The following is an 18,357-nucleotide window of genomic DNA, read 5'->3' on the forward strand; positions in this document are numbered from 1 at the left end:
AAGAAGACAGAAGGAAAGAGCAGATTTTTTAGGTTTTTTTTTTTTTGAGGTTTTTAGATGAATGATTTTATCAGTATTTGATAACAATCATCTGGTTGCTCTGATACCATGAGAACTAGATAATTCCCAGCAATCTTCCAGATGTGTTACTAGTATTTGCTCAAGTTTAAGAGAAAAGAAGAACACCAGAAAAGATAGAGAGAAAACAGCTTTGTGATGCTTGTATCATAAAAACCTATCTCCTTCCCTTGATCTCATTACATCATATATAGTCACTCTAGGACAAAACAAGGAATAATCACTAGAGAATAAAAGGACAGAATTGCAGTACACTAATGACAGATCATCATTGGCAGTACATTTGGCAATTTCTAGGAAGATACCTAGGACAGTGAAGTGAAACAAAATTACTCTTTACACCTTTTCTCATTACCCTCGGTGAGTAATTTCCTATGGTGTCAACCAAACTATTTTATCTAATTCCTAGGAAATTAACAAGGGAAAGAATTTGCCACGAAATGAAAATTCCCATGAGAAATTACTTCCCATGTGAACCAAACGAGGCCTTAGGGTTATAGTTCTAAATAACTCTTCCAATCAGCACATCAACATTTATAATTCGCAACATGTAAAATGGTGAACACTCTTCCTCCTAGAAGATCTTGCACACTGGTCAAATTGCATAAAAATAATAACAAAACGTGTGCGCATGGATATAAAACTGGTACCAAAAATGAAAACCAGGTTCAATATATTGAACATTAAGTTAAATTTAAAAGAATATCAATTAACAATCAATATACCATATGTTCTTTCCTAATTTAACACTATAATAATCAAAACTATAACATATATTATTTTACCGATGACACAATGTTAATTAAAAACTAAAACCAAATACTTCCTCTGTTTCTAAATAAGTGCAACATTTCTTGTTTTCACATTTGCCAATGCATTATTTTAACCATTAATATCTTCAATTATCAATAAGTAAAAATTATAAAAAGTTGATATCAAAAAAATTCACATTCAGACGAATCTAACAAGATCCCACATGACTATGTTTTTCCTAAAATGTAAATCACCAAAGCTAATTAAAGTTTAAACTGTGAATAGTAAACACTATGCAAATGTTGCACTTATTTAGAAACGGAGGAAGTATATGTCTTAAAAAACTTTATATTCTCTTAATTTAGCTCACTTTACATCCGCTATTTTTATGTATTTTAATCTATGTACAAAATCCTCCTCATTCAGGATCTAAGTTACAAAAGAAAACCATACATATCAAGTACAAAAACAAATCGAAACCTTCTATCTAGGCTCAATCCTCTATTTACCAAGCACAACAAATGTGTAAAAACATGATGAGGAACCTAGGAGGAAGGTGAGAATGATAGATTTAGAAGTTAGCTATCTCCGATTTTTATTAGTTTACCTGTATTTTTTTGGGATATTTCTTATTAGTTTATCCATTTATTTTGTTTCTACTTTTAGAATGGAAACACAAACTTTCCATTACACATCCATAAAATTTTAATATAAAATAATAGTTTATTTTTATTTCTATGTCCTACAATATTATTTCTCCTAAAACTTTTGTGCAAAAAAATGGATAAACTAATAAATATCGGAGGAAGTAGATCACGAATTTGAAGCTAGCTAACTAGTAGCTACGTCACCGCCTACGTTTAGACGAGTAGTAGCCCATCCATTTTCCTCGAGATAAAGAATAATATTCAAATACAACCAAACCCAACATATAAAAACTCGATTGACTTCCTCCTAAAACACAGGACCTCCCAAATAAACCAAAAAACCGCCATTTCATTTTCTTCCATTCTCTCTCAAATTTCTCTCTCCTAATATTCGCGTAAGATTTAGAAAAAAAGTTGCGCTTTTTCGAATCGTATGAGCATAATTCGGCGGTGGCGTGGATTTAATTCTCAGGCGAAGATTATAATGGCGGAGGAATTAAGGTCGACCGCCGCTGCTACCGCCACCGCAACTGGTGTCGCAAACGCTGCTCAAACGACGTCGTCAGGTGGTGGTAAAAAGTGGACGTGGCCTTCTCTCCTCCGTTGGATTCCTACCTCTACTGATCATATCATCGCCTCTGAGAAACGCCTTCTTTCTTTGATCAAGTAATTTTTACTCGTTTATATCTTTCTACTCTTTTAATCTATCTCGAATTCTCAACCCTAATTTTTTTTTTTCGTGTCTTAAATTTTAGTTGTTTGCTTTTATTTGTTAATTTGACGATATTGTGTTCAATTTTGCTTTTTTTTTTTTTTTGGTTTGATATCAGTGTAACATAATTCCCTAATCTCCCAGCAAAATGCGATCCGAAAAAAGCTAATTATGGTCGGTGTTCGCGAGTTATATAGCGAATTATGTTACACTGGTTGACAGGATAGCTGATTAGGGTTTTATTGAACTATAATAATTCAGCATCTTTATTGATGACATAATTAGGGTATTCAATAACGATTAACTATGTGTGATGCATCTTAATATGTGCAAGAAGAGAGTTGTGAGTGTACTTTGTGAATTTAATACTGTTATGTAATCGTTTTATGAGCAAATTTTGACTTGTGGGTTTTGATTGTCTGTTGAATTTTTAGGACTCCTTTTGTGGTAGAACAAGTGAATATAGGTTCCGGTCCGCCTGGTTCTAAGATTAGGTGGTTTCGTTCGGCAAGTGATGAGCCCAGGTTTATAAATACGGTTACGTTCGATAGCAAAGTTGATGATTCCCCGACCATTGTTATGGTTCATGGATATGGTGCTTCTCAAGGTTTCTTTTTCCGGAATTTTGATGCCCTGGCCCGTCGATTTAGGGTTATTGCTATTGATCAACTTGGGTAAGTGTTTTCATCTCTCTGGGATTTGTATAATTATGACCATTGGTTATTGAATTTCCTAACTTTCTAGTGTAGTTTGCGATTGTTGGGAAGTAGGTGATATTAACTTGGTGTTCTTTCCTTTGTTTTATATTTTGAATAATGAAAAAGATTTAAAATTCTGGCAGAGGCATGATCCTGGAATGAAAGTGATACGACGCAAAACTATGTAAATCTTCTTTTAATTTGTCTGTATGTGTGTTGATAAATCTTAGATGGGTATGGAGATGTTTGTTTAATTTCCTAGAGTAGATACTTTTGTTCATCACAAACCTACCTTGCTTCCTATAATGTCTTTAGAACGATTGGAATCCTTATGGTGGGCCTTTCTTAGACTTAGATAAAATATTGTGGGTGGAAGACCTACCTAGGAAGTTGCTAGAACAGTAGAATGTGAATTTACCTAGTCTAAGTGTGCGTTCTGTTGAAATGAATTTGATTCATCTCAACTTATTGGAATTCATTGTAATTGCAAAATTGTATTTATTGGAACCCATTCAAAGTTATCTTAGCTTTCGCAAATGTAAATTTCTAAATCTCAAATTAGGTGAACAAATTGCACCCTACTTGAGGATAGATCCTGTCAGCTCCTTTCCTCCTCTCCCCTTGAAGGAACAAAAAGGAAATGTTAAAGAAAATGGACAGAATAGAAGAAGAGACTGTTTCGTTTGCCTCCTGCACCCGATCAGTCTCCGTGAACCGGCATTAGTTTTTCTTACATTCTATGCTCAATATGTTATTTTCTTGCCTTGCAGTTGGGGTGGATCTAGCAGGCCTGACTTTACATGCAAAAGCACTGAAGGTTAGCCATGTTTCCTTGCTTGTTGGTATGTGAAGATTGAAATTTATTTGCTTATACTGCTGAATGCAGTCCCCATGTTGGTACCAATAGATGCTTGTTAAAATGGCATGATATGAGATTTATAAGGTGTCGCACTTCTTCTTATGCATTTTATGTCTTTCTGCTATGCAGAAACTGAAGCATGGTTTATTGACTCTTTCGAGGCATGGCGTAAAGCCAAAAATCTCGATAGCTTCATTCTTCTTGGGCATTCTTTTGGTGGTTATGTTGCTGCTAAATATGCTCTCAAGGTAGCCTTTTTTACATCTTCGACGTGGAGTTTGCAGAGCAAGATTTTAGGAATCTGATTTCTGATACTGTGAATACGAATTTATGTTCATGTAGCATCCTGAGCATGTTCAGCACTTGATTTTGGTTGGATCAGCGGGTTTTTCTGCAGATACAGATATGTCAGAGCGCCTGACTGAGTTTAGAGCAACATGGAAAGGAGCTGTCCTGAACCATCTTTGGGAATCCAACTTTACTCCTCAAAAGATTGTGAGGTGATTTTGCTCTCTTGTAAACATTATGATGTTTCAGTTCATATCTAGCTTCAGAGCTTTATTTTGAACTTGGAAGTCTATGTTATTTAATGCTCTCACTGTTATGGAAGAATAACTGTCCAGCCAATCTAAAAAATGATCTCTTCTTGCTCTTTAACTTTTGTTGGTGATAATTTTTTACGACTGACTAGTGATTGAGAAAAAATGTCTGAAAAAAAAGAAGTCTGCAAGTGTTTTACTTCTCATGCATACTCCAATATCAGTTGGAAATTTATGAAAATTTGTCCTTTCTACCTGCTACACTTATCTACTCACCGTGTGAATGTATGCTTGTTGCATCTGTTTTGTGAATATAAAGTTGTAAACCATCTATACTATCAAAATCTTTGATGTCAGATTTCAGTTCATCCACAATGTTTCTTAATCTACATGGTGCTATCGTGCAGAGGGCTAGGTCCATGGGGGCCAAATCTAGTCCGTAAATATACAAGTGCCAGGTTTGGTTCGTATGCATCTGGCGAATTGTTGAACGAAGAAGAATCAAAATTATTGACTGGTAATCCTATAGACAATCTCCTTTAACAAAGTTTTTACAAGTCAGTCTCTAACTTGTATTTCATTTTAGATTATATATACCACACACTAGCAGCCAAAGGCAGTGGGGAGCTGTGTCTAAAATACATATTCTCATTTGGAGCATTTGCTCGGAAACCGCTTCTACACAGGTTGGTAACTTACTGTGATCCTCGTCTGTGCATTATAATCCAAATCCTTCCCTTAAATCTGTTACTACAGAATTGTAAATGTAACATTTTTCTATTACAATTGTGAAGTGTAGAGATGGTTGTTCTTACTTTCTTTGACGTGCAGACGTTATGATAATGATAGTAATAGTAAAGATATGCTAGATATATACTGTTTTTGTTTTTTTGCATCCTAGACCTGCCTTTCTGGTTGAAATCGCCTTTTGTAAAGTGATACTCTTATCATATTATCATTTTGTTTGGATAGAAACATAGAAGAAGGGAAAGGAAGGGGAGGGAGAGAGGAGGAAGGATAGGGGAAAGCTAGGGAGGGGCAGGATGGATCTCCGTTTTCCCTCCGAATCTCTCCATATTTGGAGGATAATGTTAACTAAAGAGGGAGCAAAAATGGATCCCTCCCCGACCCCCTCTCGAAGTAAGGGCACTTGTTTCCCTCCCTTCCTCTCCATTTCCTCTTATGGAAACAATTTACAAGTGTCATTGAATATAGTCATTCTATTTACTGGTTTGAAACTGAAAGGACTTGTAAATTGAAGTATATATGATCTGATATTTCTTTTCGTTTTTATGCAGTTCATCAGAATGGAAAGTACCTACCACTTTTATCTATGGTAAAGAAGATTGGATGAACTACCAAGGGGCTCAAGAAGCCCGTAAGAATATGAAAGTTCCCTGTGAAATCATTAGGGTTCCTCAGGTCCGTCTCTCTTTGTTCCCCACTCCTTCTGCGGGGTTGGGGTTGTGTGTGTACTGAAGGAATGATATGTTTGTAGGCATGCCTGGGTTAACGGACAACAATATTTCTATAAATTTTAACAAGGCGTTTCTGTCCATTGCAGGGTGGGCATTTCGTATTCATCGACAACCCAAGCGGGTTCCATTCGGCTGTGTTTCATGCTTGCCGTAGATTTATTTCACCAAACCCTGATATTGAGTCCCTTCCAGAAGGCCTAATCTCTGCTTAGCTCAAACTGTATGTTGTAACTTAATCTCTTCAATGTGATACTACCAAAGTTCCATCACTTGCCTGTATACTTTTTTTTTTTTTTTTTTTCTTCTTTGCTCTGTTACAGTGGGATGCCATGGAGATGTAACATACATTATTCTCTTGTTGCTCCCTTATTTTTTTTCCTTTGGTGGCTGTCATCTAATAGTTTATTCTCAATGCCTTATCGTGAATAATAATAAAAAATGCGTAGGTCATGGTTTACTCACCCCTTCTTTAATTATTTTCATGGCAAATGTCATGCCTCAGAACTCAGAAGTGTGTTCAGTTCCTCCAGTAATAATTCTTTTACTTCATTATTTAATTATTTAAGGGTTCGTTCGGTATTATGGTAGTTTTCTGTTTTTTTGATTTTCAAAGTCATAAGAAATATGTCCAATAATGAATAAAAAATTAGTTAAATTTATTAGAAACATTTAAAACTGATAATTAAAAAGTGAAGATCACTTTTTCTGGTTTCCTATTTTCGGTTTTTAATTTTCAAAAAAAAACTGAAAATTGAAAACGAAAAACGATAACAAACCGTCCCTAATGTTTTGCCGGTGTTTTCGGTTTTGTTGTCAGGCAAAATCATTCTTTGAAAAGCAGAGTATGAGTATTAAATTTGACTAAGCCATCTAGCACATAGAAAATAACCAAGAAGTTTCTCTAGTTGCCTTTTTAGTTCATCTTGTTCTCAGTCCATATTAGAAAAAATAAGTTCAAATAAGTTTAGATAAGACTAATAAATTCAGATAGTTTAGGTCAGTAAAAGTAAGCAAAGGTAAGGTCTAACATAAGGTTTAATAAGTTCAAATGAGGTTTAGTAAAGTCTAATCAGTTCAATAAAGTTTAGTAAGATTTAAGTTCAGACAAGGTTTAGTAAGGTTTAATAAGATCTAATAGATTTAAATAAGTTGAATAGAACATATCTAGATGTCAACTTCTGGTGAAGGCAGGCTAACCTGCCTGACAGGAGGTGAGAGTTTGTATATTTTGGTCCTTGATTAGAACTTAGATGTAAGAGGTTATACTTCCCTATATCATACAATTCTCAGAAGTTTACTTTTCCAAGAAATGTCAAATAATAAATCAAACAACCCGTTAGAAATTCTAGTTGAGCTGTTGAGGTAAAGGACTTCATTACTTACAGCTTCCCTGGTCGAGCAACCTTTTCATGTATATTATGTTGATAAGAAACCATGTACATTTTCATATTAATGTACTCAGCATGTTCCTATAGTTCGCCATAGTGACAAGATTACGAGTCGAGAAAGATATCCAACAACGCTATTATCTTTTCCTCTCTTATTCTTAATAAAAATTATACTCTCTCCATCCCTAAAAGATTGTCTCGTATCACGCAATTAGGATCCTTTTATGACCGTCGAAAAGGAAAAGAATTGGAAATATAATCTATAACTTGTTACTCATTATTTATACATTCTGGAAATCTTTTTGTTTTTGGGTGGCTTTTCCTTGAAGATTGCATGTAGAGGTAAATTGCCATGTGTGTTTTCTGTATATATGGAGCTTGGGAGTTAATGTTTGGTTTTCTTCCTTCAGAAACGACATGCATGCCTTATTGCTGTACCTGGACCCTCATTTTAGCTCTGCTTCCTGCAGTTTTTGTATCTCTATAATGTGACTCTTAAAGTTGTCAGTAAATATAATGGTTGTTCTTGTATTATCATCATTATATTTGTAGCATTGATGTTTCCTGTGCTTGCTGCTTCTACCAAATTTCACTATTCATCTGCATTTGGATTTTCACATGCTTTTCAATACTTTTCATCGTCATACATATTACTCTTTTTTTTTTTTTTTTTGTTAAGAAGTGGCACAAACCCCGCTCGGGTCTTAATGGATCATACACTTGAGAGTAAGGGGGAAGGGTAAGGGGAATCCCTACCCTCAAAGTACCTCTAGTAAGGATCGAACCCCCAGCCTCAAGGTTGGAAGGGTGCTCTCCTTACCACTAAACCAAGTACTACTTGGTCATACTATTACTCTTATGTTATGTTGTTTTGAACTCATTTTTCATTATAATTTAATTCAATTCAGTTCCATGATTATACTATCTTTAATCCACTTATACAATCTCATTTCGCTCTCATATTGTTAATAACAAGAATAAGAAAAACAAAGAGCGATAGTATTAAGAAGGCGTTAATTCCTTAATACCCGATATACAAAACACACCACGATAAGTTTTATGTTATCTTTAAGCCATCTCTCTATTCTCGTAATCTTTATCCTATACATCTACCTCTAATAAGATTATTGTGAAACGGAACGAGTGTTTTTTTTTTTTGTTCAAGCACGAGGGCTAACCTTCCACTAGATCCCCAAAACATCTTACGTGTCTTGACAAGTTTTTAATTCGAGTTACTTGTCCTGAAAAATAAAATATGGATCATCATATGGTAAAAGGAAGCAAGGAACAAAAAAATATCCGGACCCCATCTTTCTGCGTCAGTTCTCTCTCAGTAGTATTATTTTTTCTGACGTATTCACGGGCTAAAAGCCTTTTTTAGAGTATAAAAGGTGCTATTTTAACGGCTATTTTTCTCTTGTATGCCATGTGGCATTTCCAGTTTTGGCGGGAATTATTTTTGCATCAAACAAACTTTTCCCTGATTTTCTCTGCAGAATTCCCGGGTTAATTTTGACTGATGCAGAGACTGCTACAGTAGACTGTAGAGTATAATTAATGAAAATCACCCAACTTGCATAACAAAAATTAAATACTCTATATACACACAATAAAATAACCAATACATTTTTCATTTTTGTTAAAAGTTGAGACAAAAATCACATAATCAAAAATTCTTTTATAAAGAAGTTGGTTGGGTAGTCAACTTTTTCTTTCCGGGTCACCCGGCAGGGGAAGGAAGAGATGTCGGATCGGCCGAGGAAGGGATATCGGGACCGACCCGACAACCCTCGAGCATAAAAACAATATCACCCATAGACGGTCTCTCGGACGGGTCGGGTGCAGTACAAAGGAGGCCTACTTTGATTCCAAGTAAAAACTCTTCCCATTCAGATGATTCCGGATCGAGTTCGAGCAAACCCGGGTCGAGTAACTCGGATATTTGACCCTGTTGCAATTGTTTCTTAACCCATTTCACAATATCCTCATCTTGTTCAAACATAATAGGCTTTTTCCCAGTCAAGATCTCCAACAAAACAATCCCAAAACTAAAGACATCTCCTTCTCTTGTTACTTGACCCGTTAATACTACTTCCGGGGCAATATATCCAAGTGTTCCAATTGGTACAGCTGATGTTGAGGCTTCAATTGGTGTTGCAATTGTTAACCTATCTAGTCCAAATTCTGATAAGTGTGCTTCAAAATCAGCATCAAATAACACATTTTGAGGCTTTATATCACCATGAACCATTTCTAACGAATGCAAAAATGCAATCCCTCGTGCAATTCCAAGAGCAATCAAATGCCTCATTGGCCAATTTAGAACATGCCCATCATGGTGTGATGCTTCTTGAAGAAGTGTAGCCAAGTTTCCATTAGGCATGTAGTCATAAACTAGGAGCCTTATATCTGGTGGACCGGCATAGTACCCCCTTAAAACGGTGAGGTTCCGGTGCTTCACTTTACCGAGCATCTCTGCCTCCTTCTTGAAGGCTCGATCATCGAGAAATCCATCGGGCAATCGACGGATTGCGAGGACCATGCCATCTAAAAATGAGGCCTTGAATACCATCCCATACTTTCCTCTGCTTAAGACATTTTCCTCATCAAATTGCCTTGTGGCCTCTAAGGCCTCGGGTAATGTTATCTTGCTAGTGAACATGACAAGCTTTGGCACACCATTTTCACTGCTCCTTCTACTCCTTTCGGTCCCTGAGCTTCTTCTAGGTGGACTTGGTTTCTTCTCTCCACCGGTTGCCTTTGCTTTGAGCCTCCCACGCCAACGAAGGAGGCTTATGATGTAGCCACAACAACACAGTGCTAGGAAGAGAAGGCCGGCAAGTGCAACACCAATAATCAATATCAACTTTCTCTTTTTTCTCCTTTTCACATAAGGACACTCTTTCTTTAATGGAAACCCACATAGATTTCTGTTGTTTGCGAATAATGAAGTATCATTAAAGTGGGAGCCTAGAGTTTTTGGAATTTCGCCTTCAAGATGATTGGAGGACAGATTGAGGTATTCCAAGCTGGGAATATGAGTAAGATTTTCTGGGATGGAACCACTCAAGTTGTTTGATGAAAGATCAAGCATTCTCAGGTGTAGCAACTTTGACAATGAGCCAGGTACAGACCCTGACAAATGGTTGGATTTCAAGACCAAACGATGCAAATTAGAGCATTTGGAAATCTCTTCCGGAATATCACCATCCAAATTATTATGACCCAAATCAACCTCCTTCAGATGAGATAGCATTGAAAAAGAACTCGGAATGTTACCCGCCAAACGATTCCGTGCAAGTTCAAGTACTTCCAGCTCTGAACAATTGCCAAGCTCAAGTGGAATTTTCCCTGAGATTCGATTATTCGATAGAGAGAAGACATTCAAGGACCGTAGGTAACCAAAAGTTGCCGGAATTTCATCAGATAGAGAATTGGAGCTAAGATTCAAGTACTTCAAACCAACCAAACTACTAAATCCCTCAATAACATCCCCATGTAAATTATTCTCTTGTAATGCAACAACCTCCAAATTGGGCAACCCAAACAACTCGGCAGGTAAAGTCCCAGACACATTCTGCTTGCTCAAATCTAGAACTCTTAGCCTCATCAAACTCCCAATGCTTGTCGGAATCGAACCCGAAAACCCACAATTACTCAAATTCAACACCATTAAACTCTTCATATCCCCAATTGTTACAGGAATCTGTCCAGAAAAATTGTTAAAGCTGAGATTCAAAGTGGTCAAGTTAGTGAGTTGTAGCAACTCATTTGGGACCACTCCAGTCAACTCATTTTCACTCAAATTCAGTACTTCCAAACTCTGAATGCTACCAACATTATTATCAATTGAACCCAAAAATCTGTTCCTCCCTAAAGATAAAACCCTCAAATTACTCAAATTTCCAAAAAACCCGGGAAATTTCCCAAAAAATTGATTCCCTTCAAGATCAAGAACCCCCAACAACCTACATTGTGCTAATTCACCAGGAACTTCCCCTCTAAGAGAATTATTAGCCACCCTAAGCTCCTCTAATCTTGTCAAATTTCCGAACTCGGATACAAGAAACCCCGTAAAAGAGTTCCCGGAAAAATCTAAAACCCTCAACGTGCGAATATCCGCCACCCAATTGGGAAACTCGCCAACAATGCGGTTCCCGTGAAGGTCCAACACTTCCAAACCACTCGTTTCCGCACAACCTTCTGGCGGCTTTGCAACTCCCGTGAGAGCATTAAACCGCAAGAAAACGAATCGAAGTGACATAGGACCAGACACATTGCAAAACAAGGACGCAGGGACCACACCAGAAAGGTTGTTGGAAGAGAGAGAAAGTACCTCCAGCTCCGGCATTGTTCCAATCGTCGCCGGAATATTACCGGAGATAAAATTACCCTCCGCCGAGAAATGAACAAGTGAAGTACAGTTCAAAATCGCCGATGGAATCGTTCCTATCAAACGATTCGAATCAAGCCATAGATACTGCAACAACTGAAGTCCACCAATGCTCGCCGGAATCTCGCCGGAAAACTGATTAGACGATAGATTAATAAGTCTAAGCTGCGAACTCTCAGAGAAGTTCGTCGGAATTTGGTGGGAAAAGTTGTTATAAGAAAGGTCAAGAACTCCAAGTAACGAAGAAATTCCGCCGGAAATTCTCCCAGACAGGTTGTTACCGGCGAGATTAACAACCTGTAGATTATTAAGAGAGAGAATATCCGGCGGAATATCGCCGGAAAGTTTGTTGTTGTGAAGATAAAGTGCACGGAGGAGAGAGAAAGAAGAAAAAGAATGAGGAATAGAGCCATGGAAGTTGTTAGAGTGAAGGCTTAACCTACGCAACTGGCGTAGATTAGCAAGTTGAGGTGAAAGTGCGCCGCTGAGCTGGAGGCGTGGAAGACGAAGTTGATGAACTCTGTTAAAATAACAGCCAACTCCACGCCAGTCACATGGTGCTGATGATGTGGACGCATCCCAGCCGTCTAAAGCGCCAAGTGGATCGTTGAGGTTGCGCTTGAAAGCTAGCAGTGAGTCAACTTCTGTAACTGTAGCTGTGACGGAAACAATGGAGGTGAAAGTTAGAGAGAAAGTGAGGGAGACAAGAAATATAGCCGTTGTTGTTGCCATAAAATAAAAATGGTGGGAAGAAGTTGTTGGTGGTGGAAGTGGTGGGTTTTTTAGGAAGTTATAGAAGGAGGAGAAAAATTGATGGGTTCCATTTCATTGTTTTGTTGTTGTTTGGTTTTGGGGAATGCATTTTTAGAGGAAGGACTAAGGAGCGTATGCTTTTTTCTACTATAATTTTTTTTTTTTTTGCAGTGATGGAGTACTGTGGAGTTTGGCTTTTTTAGTTGTACATGGATTTTAGTGTTCATTATACTACAATTGTTTACTTCTTTCAACAACATTTAAAAGTTTCTACGACCAAGTTTGATTGGTGGAGGTGGTGGGGAATTCATCTTGTGATTTAGAGAACTGGAAGTCATCTTGTGACTCTCAAGCGTTATTTGTGTAATTGGACTGACTGACCCGAACGATGTGTTGATCCAGTAGGGTTCTTCTTCTTACTAAAGGGTCCTTATTGGACGGTCCAAAAAAAAAATGTTTCTACGGTCTTATGTGAATTGCAATATGCCGACTTTAGGCCCCTTTTTTTTTAACTTATTTTCAGCGCAATTCCGTTTATTTTACTTCAATTTAGATTCTTTTTGCAATTCAATTACTCTCAGTTTAGCTTATTTTAGTTCAGTTCGATTAATTTCAGTTCAATTTCTCTTTGCAATTCAGTTTCTCTTAGTTTAGTTCAGTTCAGTTAATTTCATTTCAATTTAGTTTTTTTTCAGTCCAAAAGAACAAGGCCTTATTGATTCTCGATGTACAACTTTGAATGAGGATTTGATCATTAATATTTATAATAATCTATAAATTAAAAACAAATTGGTATCCAACTTGATAGATTATATCCAAATCAAATGACTCATCATCCGAATACGGGATGTAATCATATCAATATACATGTAGTTGGGTCTGAATTACTCTTTAACAACATTCTTTAGTGCTCCAGGTTGAGTTATTGATATTGTTGTTATATGATGCTGTCATGTGGCTGTTGCTAAGACTCGATGTACTGTTTAATTTATGTCTTGATATAATTATAATTATACTATGGACTCTATCGTCTCTAATTTAACATTGCGTTGAGCGTTTGTATTTTTTTTATTATTATTAAGAAATTAAGTCAGTTTAAAGGCTAACTTCTACAAGGCTACTAGTCTGTAGGAAACACCAACACATTGGCTGGTAAAGCATGCATAGCATATCAGGGGCCAAGAGGGAGTGCTCTACTCACTTGAGCTAACTCTTATCCTTACATTGAGCGTTTGTATGGCATAATAAACACCACATGGTTTTTTTTTTATACGAATACCACATGGTTTTGTTGATAACAGAAGTTAAGGTTTTTATCTTACTCTCTAGTCTCCCCGTTTATCCTTTGTATTCTTAGTTGGAATTCTTTTTAGACACAATATAAGTCAAATTAGGAACATAAAAAAAGATGCGAGAGTATGATATTGTAGAACATATTTTAACTTCTTTATGAACCTAAGAAGTAAAGTGTGCATTTCTTTAATAGATACTCCCTCCGTTTCATTTTAATCTACACACTTACACTTTTCACGCATGCCAATGTAAAACTTTGAAGACATATATCTTTAGTTTTGTATTTGTAAAAATTATAAAAAGTACATATTAATAAAATACATACTAAGACGAATCTAACAAGATCCCACATGACTATGTTTTTATTCACGTATAAATCACAAACGAGAGTCAAAGTGTAATTTGTGAATAGTGTAAAATGTCAAAGTGTGTAGATTAATATGAAACGGATGGAGTATTATATTAGAAAAAAAATAAATCATATCAACCCAAATTTTGGATTTCCAAGAACTTCAACTCTAAGGTTCAATATCACAAAATTCAAATATTAAGCTTTAAATTAGGCGAGCAAAAAATCCTTATGACATAATATCGGGTACATGTTTTAGAGGATAAAAACTTATATGAGTTTAGTTTATGATTATTTAGTGAGATTGAGGTTAAGGTGACACATTGCATGACACTCTCTTTTAGTGAGTTTTATTCCATGTGTACAAGTATTGACAATAATTGTATTAACCTGATTACGTTAACCCTGACATTCAATATATATATATATATATATATATATATATATATATATATATATTATTAATATATATATATATATATATAATGTTTACAATACAGACTTATGACTAGTAAACTACCATGCATTCTACCCTTTACAATATAATATTATCCGTTTACAACATAATATTATCTCTTTACATATAATATTATCCAATACCATGTAATCCACATTTATTTAAAATATTAGAAATCGCATAATATAGGATTTGATCTCGCGATTTCAAATTTATATACTAAAGTCTTAACCATTAAACCAAATGATATGTAGTGTTATCATATTAAAGTATAATATTAATAAATAAAAATTTTCCTTACCCAGAACATAGTCCAACCCTAATAACTAGTTGTTCTACTGTCACAATAACGAATTCTCACTTTTTCTAAAAGATATTTTAATATCAGACAATACATTATTGTAAATTTATGTTACCTAAAACCTTTTGTTCTTGAAATTATCTCCACTTAATTGCTCACTCTTGGGGGGCGAGGGAGGGTTCTTTGATAGTTTGATGGTGTCACCTGAAAGGTAGGTAGATTAGATAGGGGTAACTTGCAAAAGTGTGATTGGATTTAATGGTGATAGTTTACTAAGCATCGGAGCATGTTACACTAGTAGTATTTGCCTATTTGGTGGTCCAAACAAGTTACACTTTTTCGAGAGCATCGTGGGCAAGTGTTGCCAAAAGAGTGTCATAAAGTTATTCTATGTAGCTATTATATAAAGTTTGTGTTTTCTTTAGGATTCTGATTTAAGTGTGAACAGTAGTAAAATGTTATAGTTTTAAGAGATCTAAGAATTCTAGATCACTTTGTTAGATTAGAAATCTCACCAAAGAATATGATGAATTTCAATGTGGATTATATCATTATGTCATTTTTTCAACATGTACTTTGATTATCTCATCGGCTACATCATGTGGAAGGCCATGTTTTGTCCATAGGAAATTTATCTTGAATATTAAATGTTGTTAATAAAATTTAACTTTAAAGATTGATATATTAATGAGATACCAAAAAAAAAAAAAAAAACATATCATTTTGATTATATATCTTCATCTCTCACATCTATTTCATGTATTTATTGACTATTATCCTTTATATCTATACAAATATATTAAAAGACGTTACAATCAAAGAAACGGTGACACATGACACTCTTCAATATATGTGCTATGTGACACTCTTCTTAAGTTTCTAATACAAAAATATTTACAATGTGTAGCTAATAGGTTTCAAACACATGACATTTGAAATGAAATGTGAGAGTTTAGCCACCAATCCACTATAATTTCAATGTTTAATGTTTGATATTTCAAAGTAAAAGATAATAAAGTCTTACAATTATATGTAACTATAAAGACATCGACAAGTTTTTTTTATCTCTAACACTTTTATTAAGGTGATAACACTTCTTACCTCGATTCCATTGAAATTGTTATTTTTATCCCCAATACCTTAGAATTTTTTTTTTTCAAAACAAAAATTACCATGCCATAAGGTCTATTTTTCAATATCGCACTAGACATAATAATATATTTGATAATTTTAACTGACCCGGAGCATCATCCGGGCCAAAATACTAGTTAATACATGATCAATTTCACTTTTTATTAATTTTGATAATTGTAAATTCATTGAATTACTATGTCTTTTCCTGTTCATCTACCTATTTTATTACATCATATATATTATAAGTTTCTTCTCTTTTCATGTTAAATTGATATGAGAAATTTTTATCATGAAGCATGTCCTTGAGAGTTAGTTTATCTATTTCTATGTGAATTTCGGCTTTGATGTAAAGTATATATGATTAATTATAAAGCTTTTGTAGTCAAAATCACTTTTAAAAAGAATTATTGTTGCATGAAAAAGAAAAAGTATGGAAAAAAAATGCTTAACTAACTATTATTCTTATAAATATATAACGAATAAAAAAGGTTGTGCTATATGAACATTATATACTTTGATGTCATTAAAATTATATAATCTATATAGTTATATAGATTTGTTCCAAAAGATAATCTTTATGGAGTATGTCACAATCCTTGATAAGAATGGTATAAGAAGCTTCAACATTGAGTACCAATGATACTTGGCGCGCAGCTATTAATTGGCATAAATGGTGGCACTCAAATACGTTTGTCAGGGGGGCCTCGTTGCTACAACGAACCCAGAACAAACGGAGTTGCATGCGATTTGGAGGGGCTTATTGGAGGCCTCGAAGTACTCCGCCTTATTAGTAGTCATACTCACGGACTCCCTTCTTGCAGTGCGAGGATTGTAACATCCTACTAATACTTCTCCTTATTATCTTCGTATACTTTTGAATATCAAAACTCTTGCTATGTTTATATCTTTTATAACTATAGTTAAGGTTTTACGTACTTTGATCCACGAAGCCCATCAACTTGTTGTAGCGAGCTGTTCACAAGGTGTCTTGCTAGTCAGTTCGTGTTTGTCTGTTTTGTTTCTTCGTAATATAACTTGCTTTAAAAAAACATTTGAGGACCAATCCTATCAGATCACTACCATTTACCTCCATTTCATACATTCTTTTTCTTAATATAGCATAATTTATTTATTTATTCGAGTGCAAATACTTTATTCATATTTACTACTATATATATTCAAGTGACCTTTGATCTATGTCAAAGTATCAGCCGATTCTTAGCCTTTTAGAATGCAAAATGAACATAATTGATATGTATTGTTGCTATTTTTTATATTTGTTACAAAAGATTGTTGCTACTTTCCTATGTGTGATGGGTGTGAATTTAATCACTATATTCATATGAAAGCCTTTTTGGTACGTTATATGGCTTTACGGCAATGGTGTTGTCCTTGGTAAGTTAGATAGAGTTCTTTCCTCATACATGCACTTATTGCCTCATTTGTCCAACAACCTGCCATCATTAGCCAATGGTGCAATTGCTAGTAAATTATCTTTGATAAACTTAATTGAGGGTTATGCATGGTCCTCTCTAAACTACTAACATTATTGTTGTCTAGAGACACGTAAAAGAAGTTGATAAAAAATATTGTGGATCAACTTTAGTTCACTCACAAATTTCTAAGAACTATATTATAATCTACTTGATCAAATCTATTTAGATTTGGACTTTATTTGGTGATATTATTGGACCACCCTATAATATGTTGTATAAACACTAAAATCCTTGAGCACCATAGGGTAATTTCGATTGTTTTTTAATATTATTTTTCAACTTAAAACCCAAAAGATTAGTTAGAAATTAATCATATGAGACCCTGTCTAAGAATTTTCCGAAATTTAAAACTATTAATTCTTAAGGTTGGATCTGAAAATTATATAATTCCTTTTATTGAGAATCACCCTATGAACTATTTATAAGGTAGCATTAGAAAATCCGATGTGATCAATCGATTAGCTTATTGCATTCAAATACAAGTAAGACCAAAAATTCAGGATTATAATAGCAGTTACATTCCTAGTATTAAATGTGAATAATTTCAAGCATAATATATACTTTAGGTGAGAACATATTTTTTTTCGTCCTACTACGAGAAGTCTTCCACCGTTTTCGGCGAGTGGACTAATCTCTTGTCAGAGTTTGCATGGGTACCTCAAAAGACAGCATCCCTTCCAACTGTGATTTCTTTCATATCTAAGGCTCGAACCAGAGACCTTGATTAAGAAGCGAGAGTTCCTTAACTACTCACGCCATGTCGCCAACTCCAGTTGGTTTAGGTGAGAACATATAATGGCATTATGTTAAAAGTATTGACAAACCAAAGGTTTACGTGCAAATTGTTTACAATTGCCCTCTACCTGATCCCTCTCATCAACTCTTTTGGGGAGAATCGCGTGATTGTCTTCCGTAACACATAAGTTACTTAAAAATATAGGATATAGATGGACACGAAGACGATGGCGTAATATTTAATTTTAGACGAAACTAATTTAAAGAAATCATGGTATAGTGCTACAATTTCAA

At 35.1% G+C, this 18,357-nt stretch overlaps 2 protein-coding genes across 3 annotated transcripts; one reads left to right on the plus strand and one right to left on the minus strand.

Annotated features, from left to right (window-relative positions):
• The first annotated feature begins 1,762 nt into the window (after positions 1-1,762).
• LOC104887726 (probable 1-acylglycerol-3-phosphate O-acyltransferase) lies at positions 1,763-6,225 on the plus strand. Of its 2 annotated transcripts, XM_010672449.4 has the most exons (9): positions 1,766-2,144; positions 2,625-2,864; positions 3,659-3,705; positions 3,877-3,995; positions 4,090-4,247; positions 4,694-4,803; positions 4,873-4,972; positions 5,585-5,708; positions 5,851-6,225. In XM_010672449.4, the coding sequence occupies exons 1-9, from the start codon at positions 1,912-1,914 to the stop codon at positions 5,974-5,976; spliced, it is 1,257 nt and encodes a 418-aa protein (XP_010670751.2). In that variant the 5' UTR covers positions 1,766-1,911; the 3' UTR covers positions 5,977-6,225. The 2 variants fall into 2 exon arrangements, with proteins under 2 accessions (XP_019103752.2, XP_010670751.2); XM_019248207.3 differs by lacking the exon at positions 5,585-5,708 and having other exon boundaries at positions 1,763-2,144.
• A 2,481-nt stretch (positions 6,226-8,706) lies between these two features.
• LOC104887718 (probable LRR receptor-like serine/threonine-protein kinase At4g36180) lies at positions 8,707-12,508 on the minus strand. Its single transcript, XM_010672436.4, has one exon. The coding sequence runs from the start codon at positions 12,275-12,277 to the stop codon at positions 8,873-8,875; it is 3,405 nt and encodes a 1,134-aa protein (XP_010670738.2). The 5' UTR covers positions 12,278-12,508; the 3' UTR covers positions 8,707-8,872.
• Between the last annotated feature and the right edge of the window lie 5,849 nt (positions 12,509-18,357).

This window comes from Beta vulgaris, chromosome 1, assembly GCF_026745355.1.
Source record: "Beta vulgaris subsp. vulgaris cultivar EL10 chromosome 1, EL10.2, whole genome shotgun sequence".
NCBI lineage: Eukaryota > Viridiplantae > Streptophyta > Magnoliopsida > Caryophyllales > Amaranthaceae > Beta > Beta vulgaris.

What these genes read in the sequence shown, in the direction of transcription:
- LOC104887726 (XM_010672449.4), top strand. Translation starts at nt 1,912, where the DNA reads ATGAGCATAATTCGGCGGTGGCGTGGATTTAATTCTCAGGCGAAGATT. An exon ending in CGCCTTCTTTCTTTGATCAA is followed by an intron (nt 2,145 to 2,624) that starts GTAATTTTTACT and finishes TTGAATTTTTAG; the next exon opens with GACTCCTTTTGTGGTAGAAC. An exon ending in CGGAAACCGCTTCTACACAG is followed by an intron (nt 4,973 to 5,584) that starts GTTGGTAACTTA and finishes GTTTTTATGCAG; the next exon opens with TTCATCAGAATGGAAAGTAC.
- LOC104887718 (XM_010672436.4), bottom strand. Translation starts at nt 12,277, where the DNA reads ATGGCAACAACAACGGCTATATTTCTTGTCTCCCTCACTTTCTCTCTA.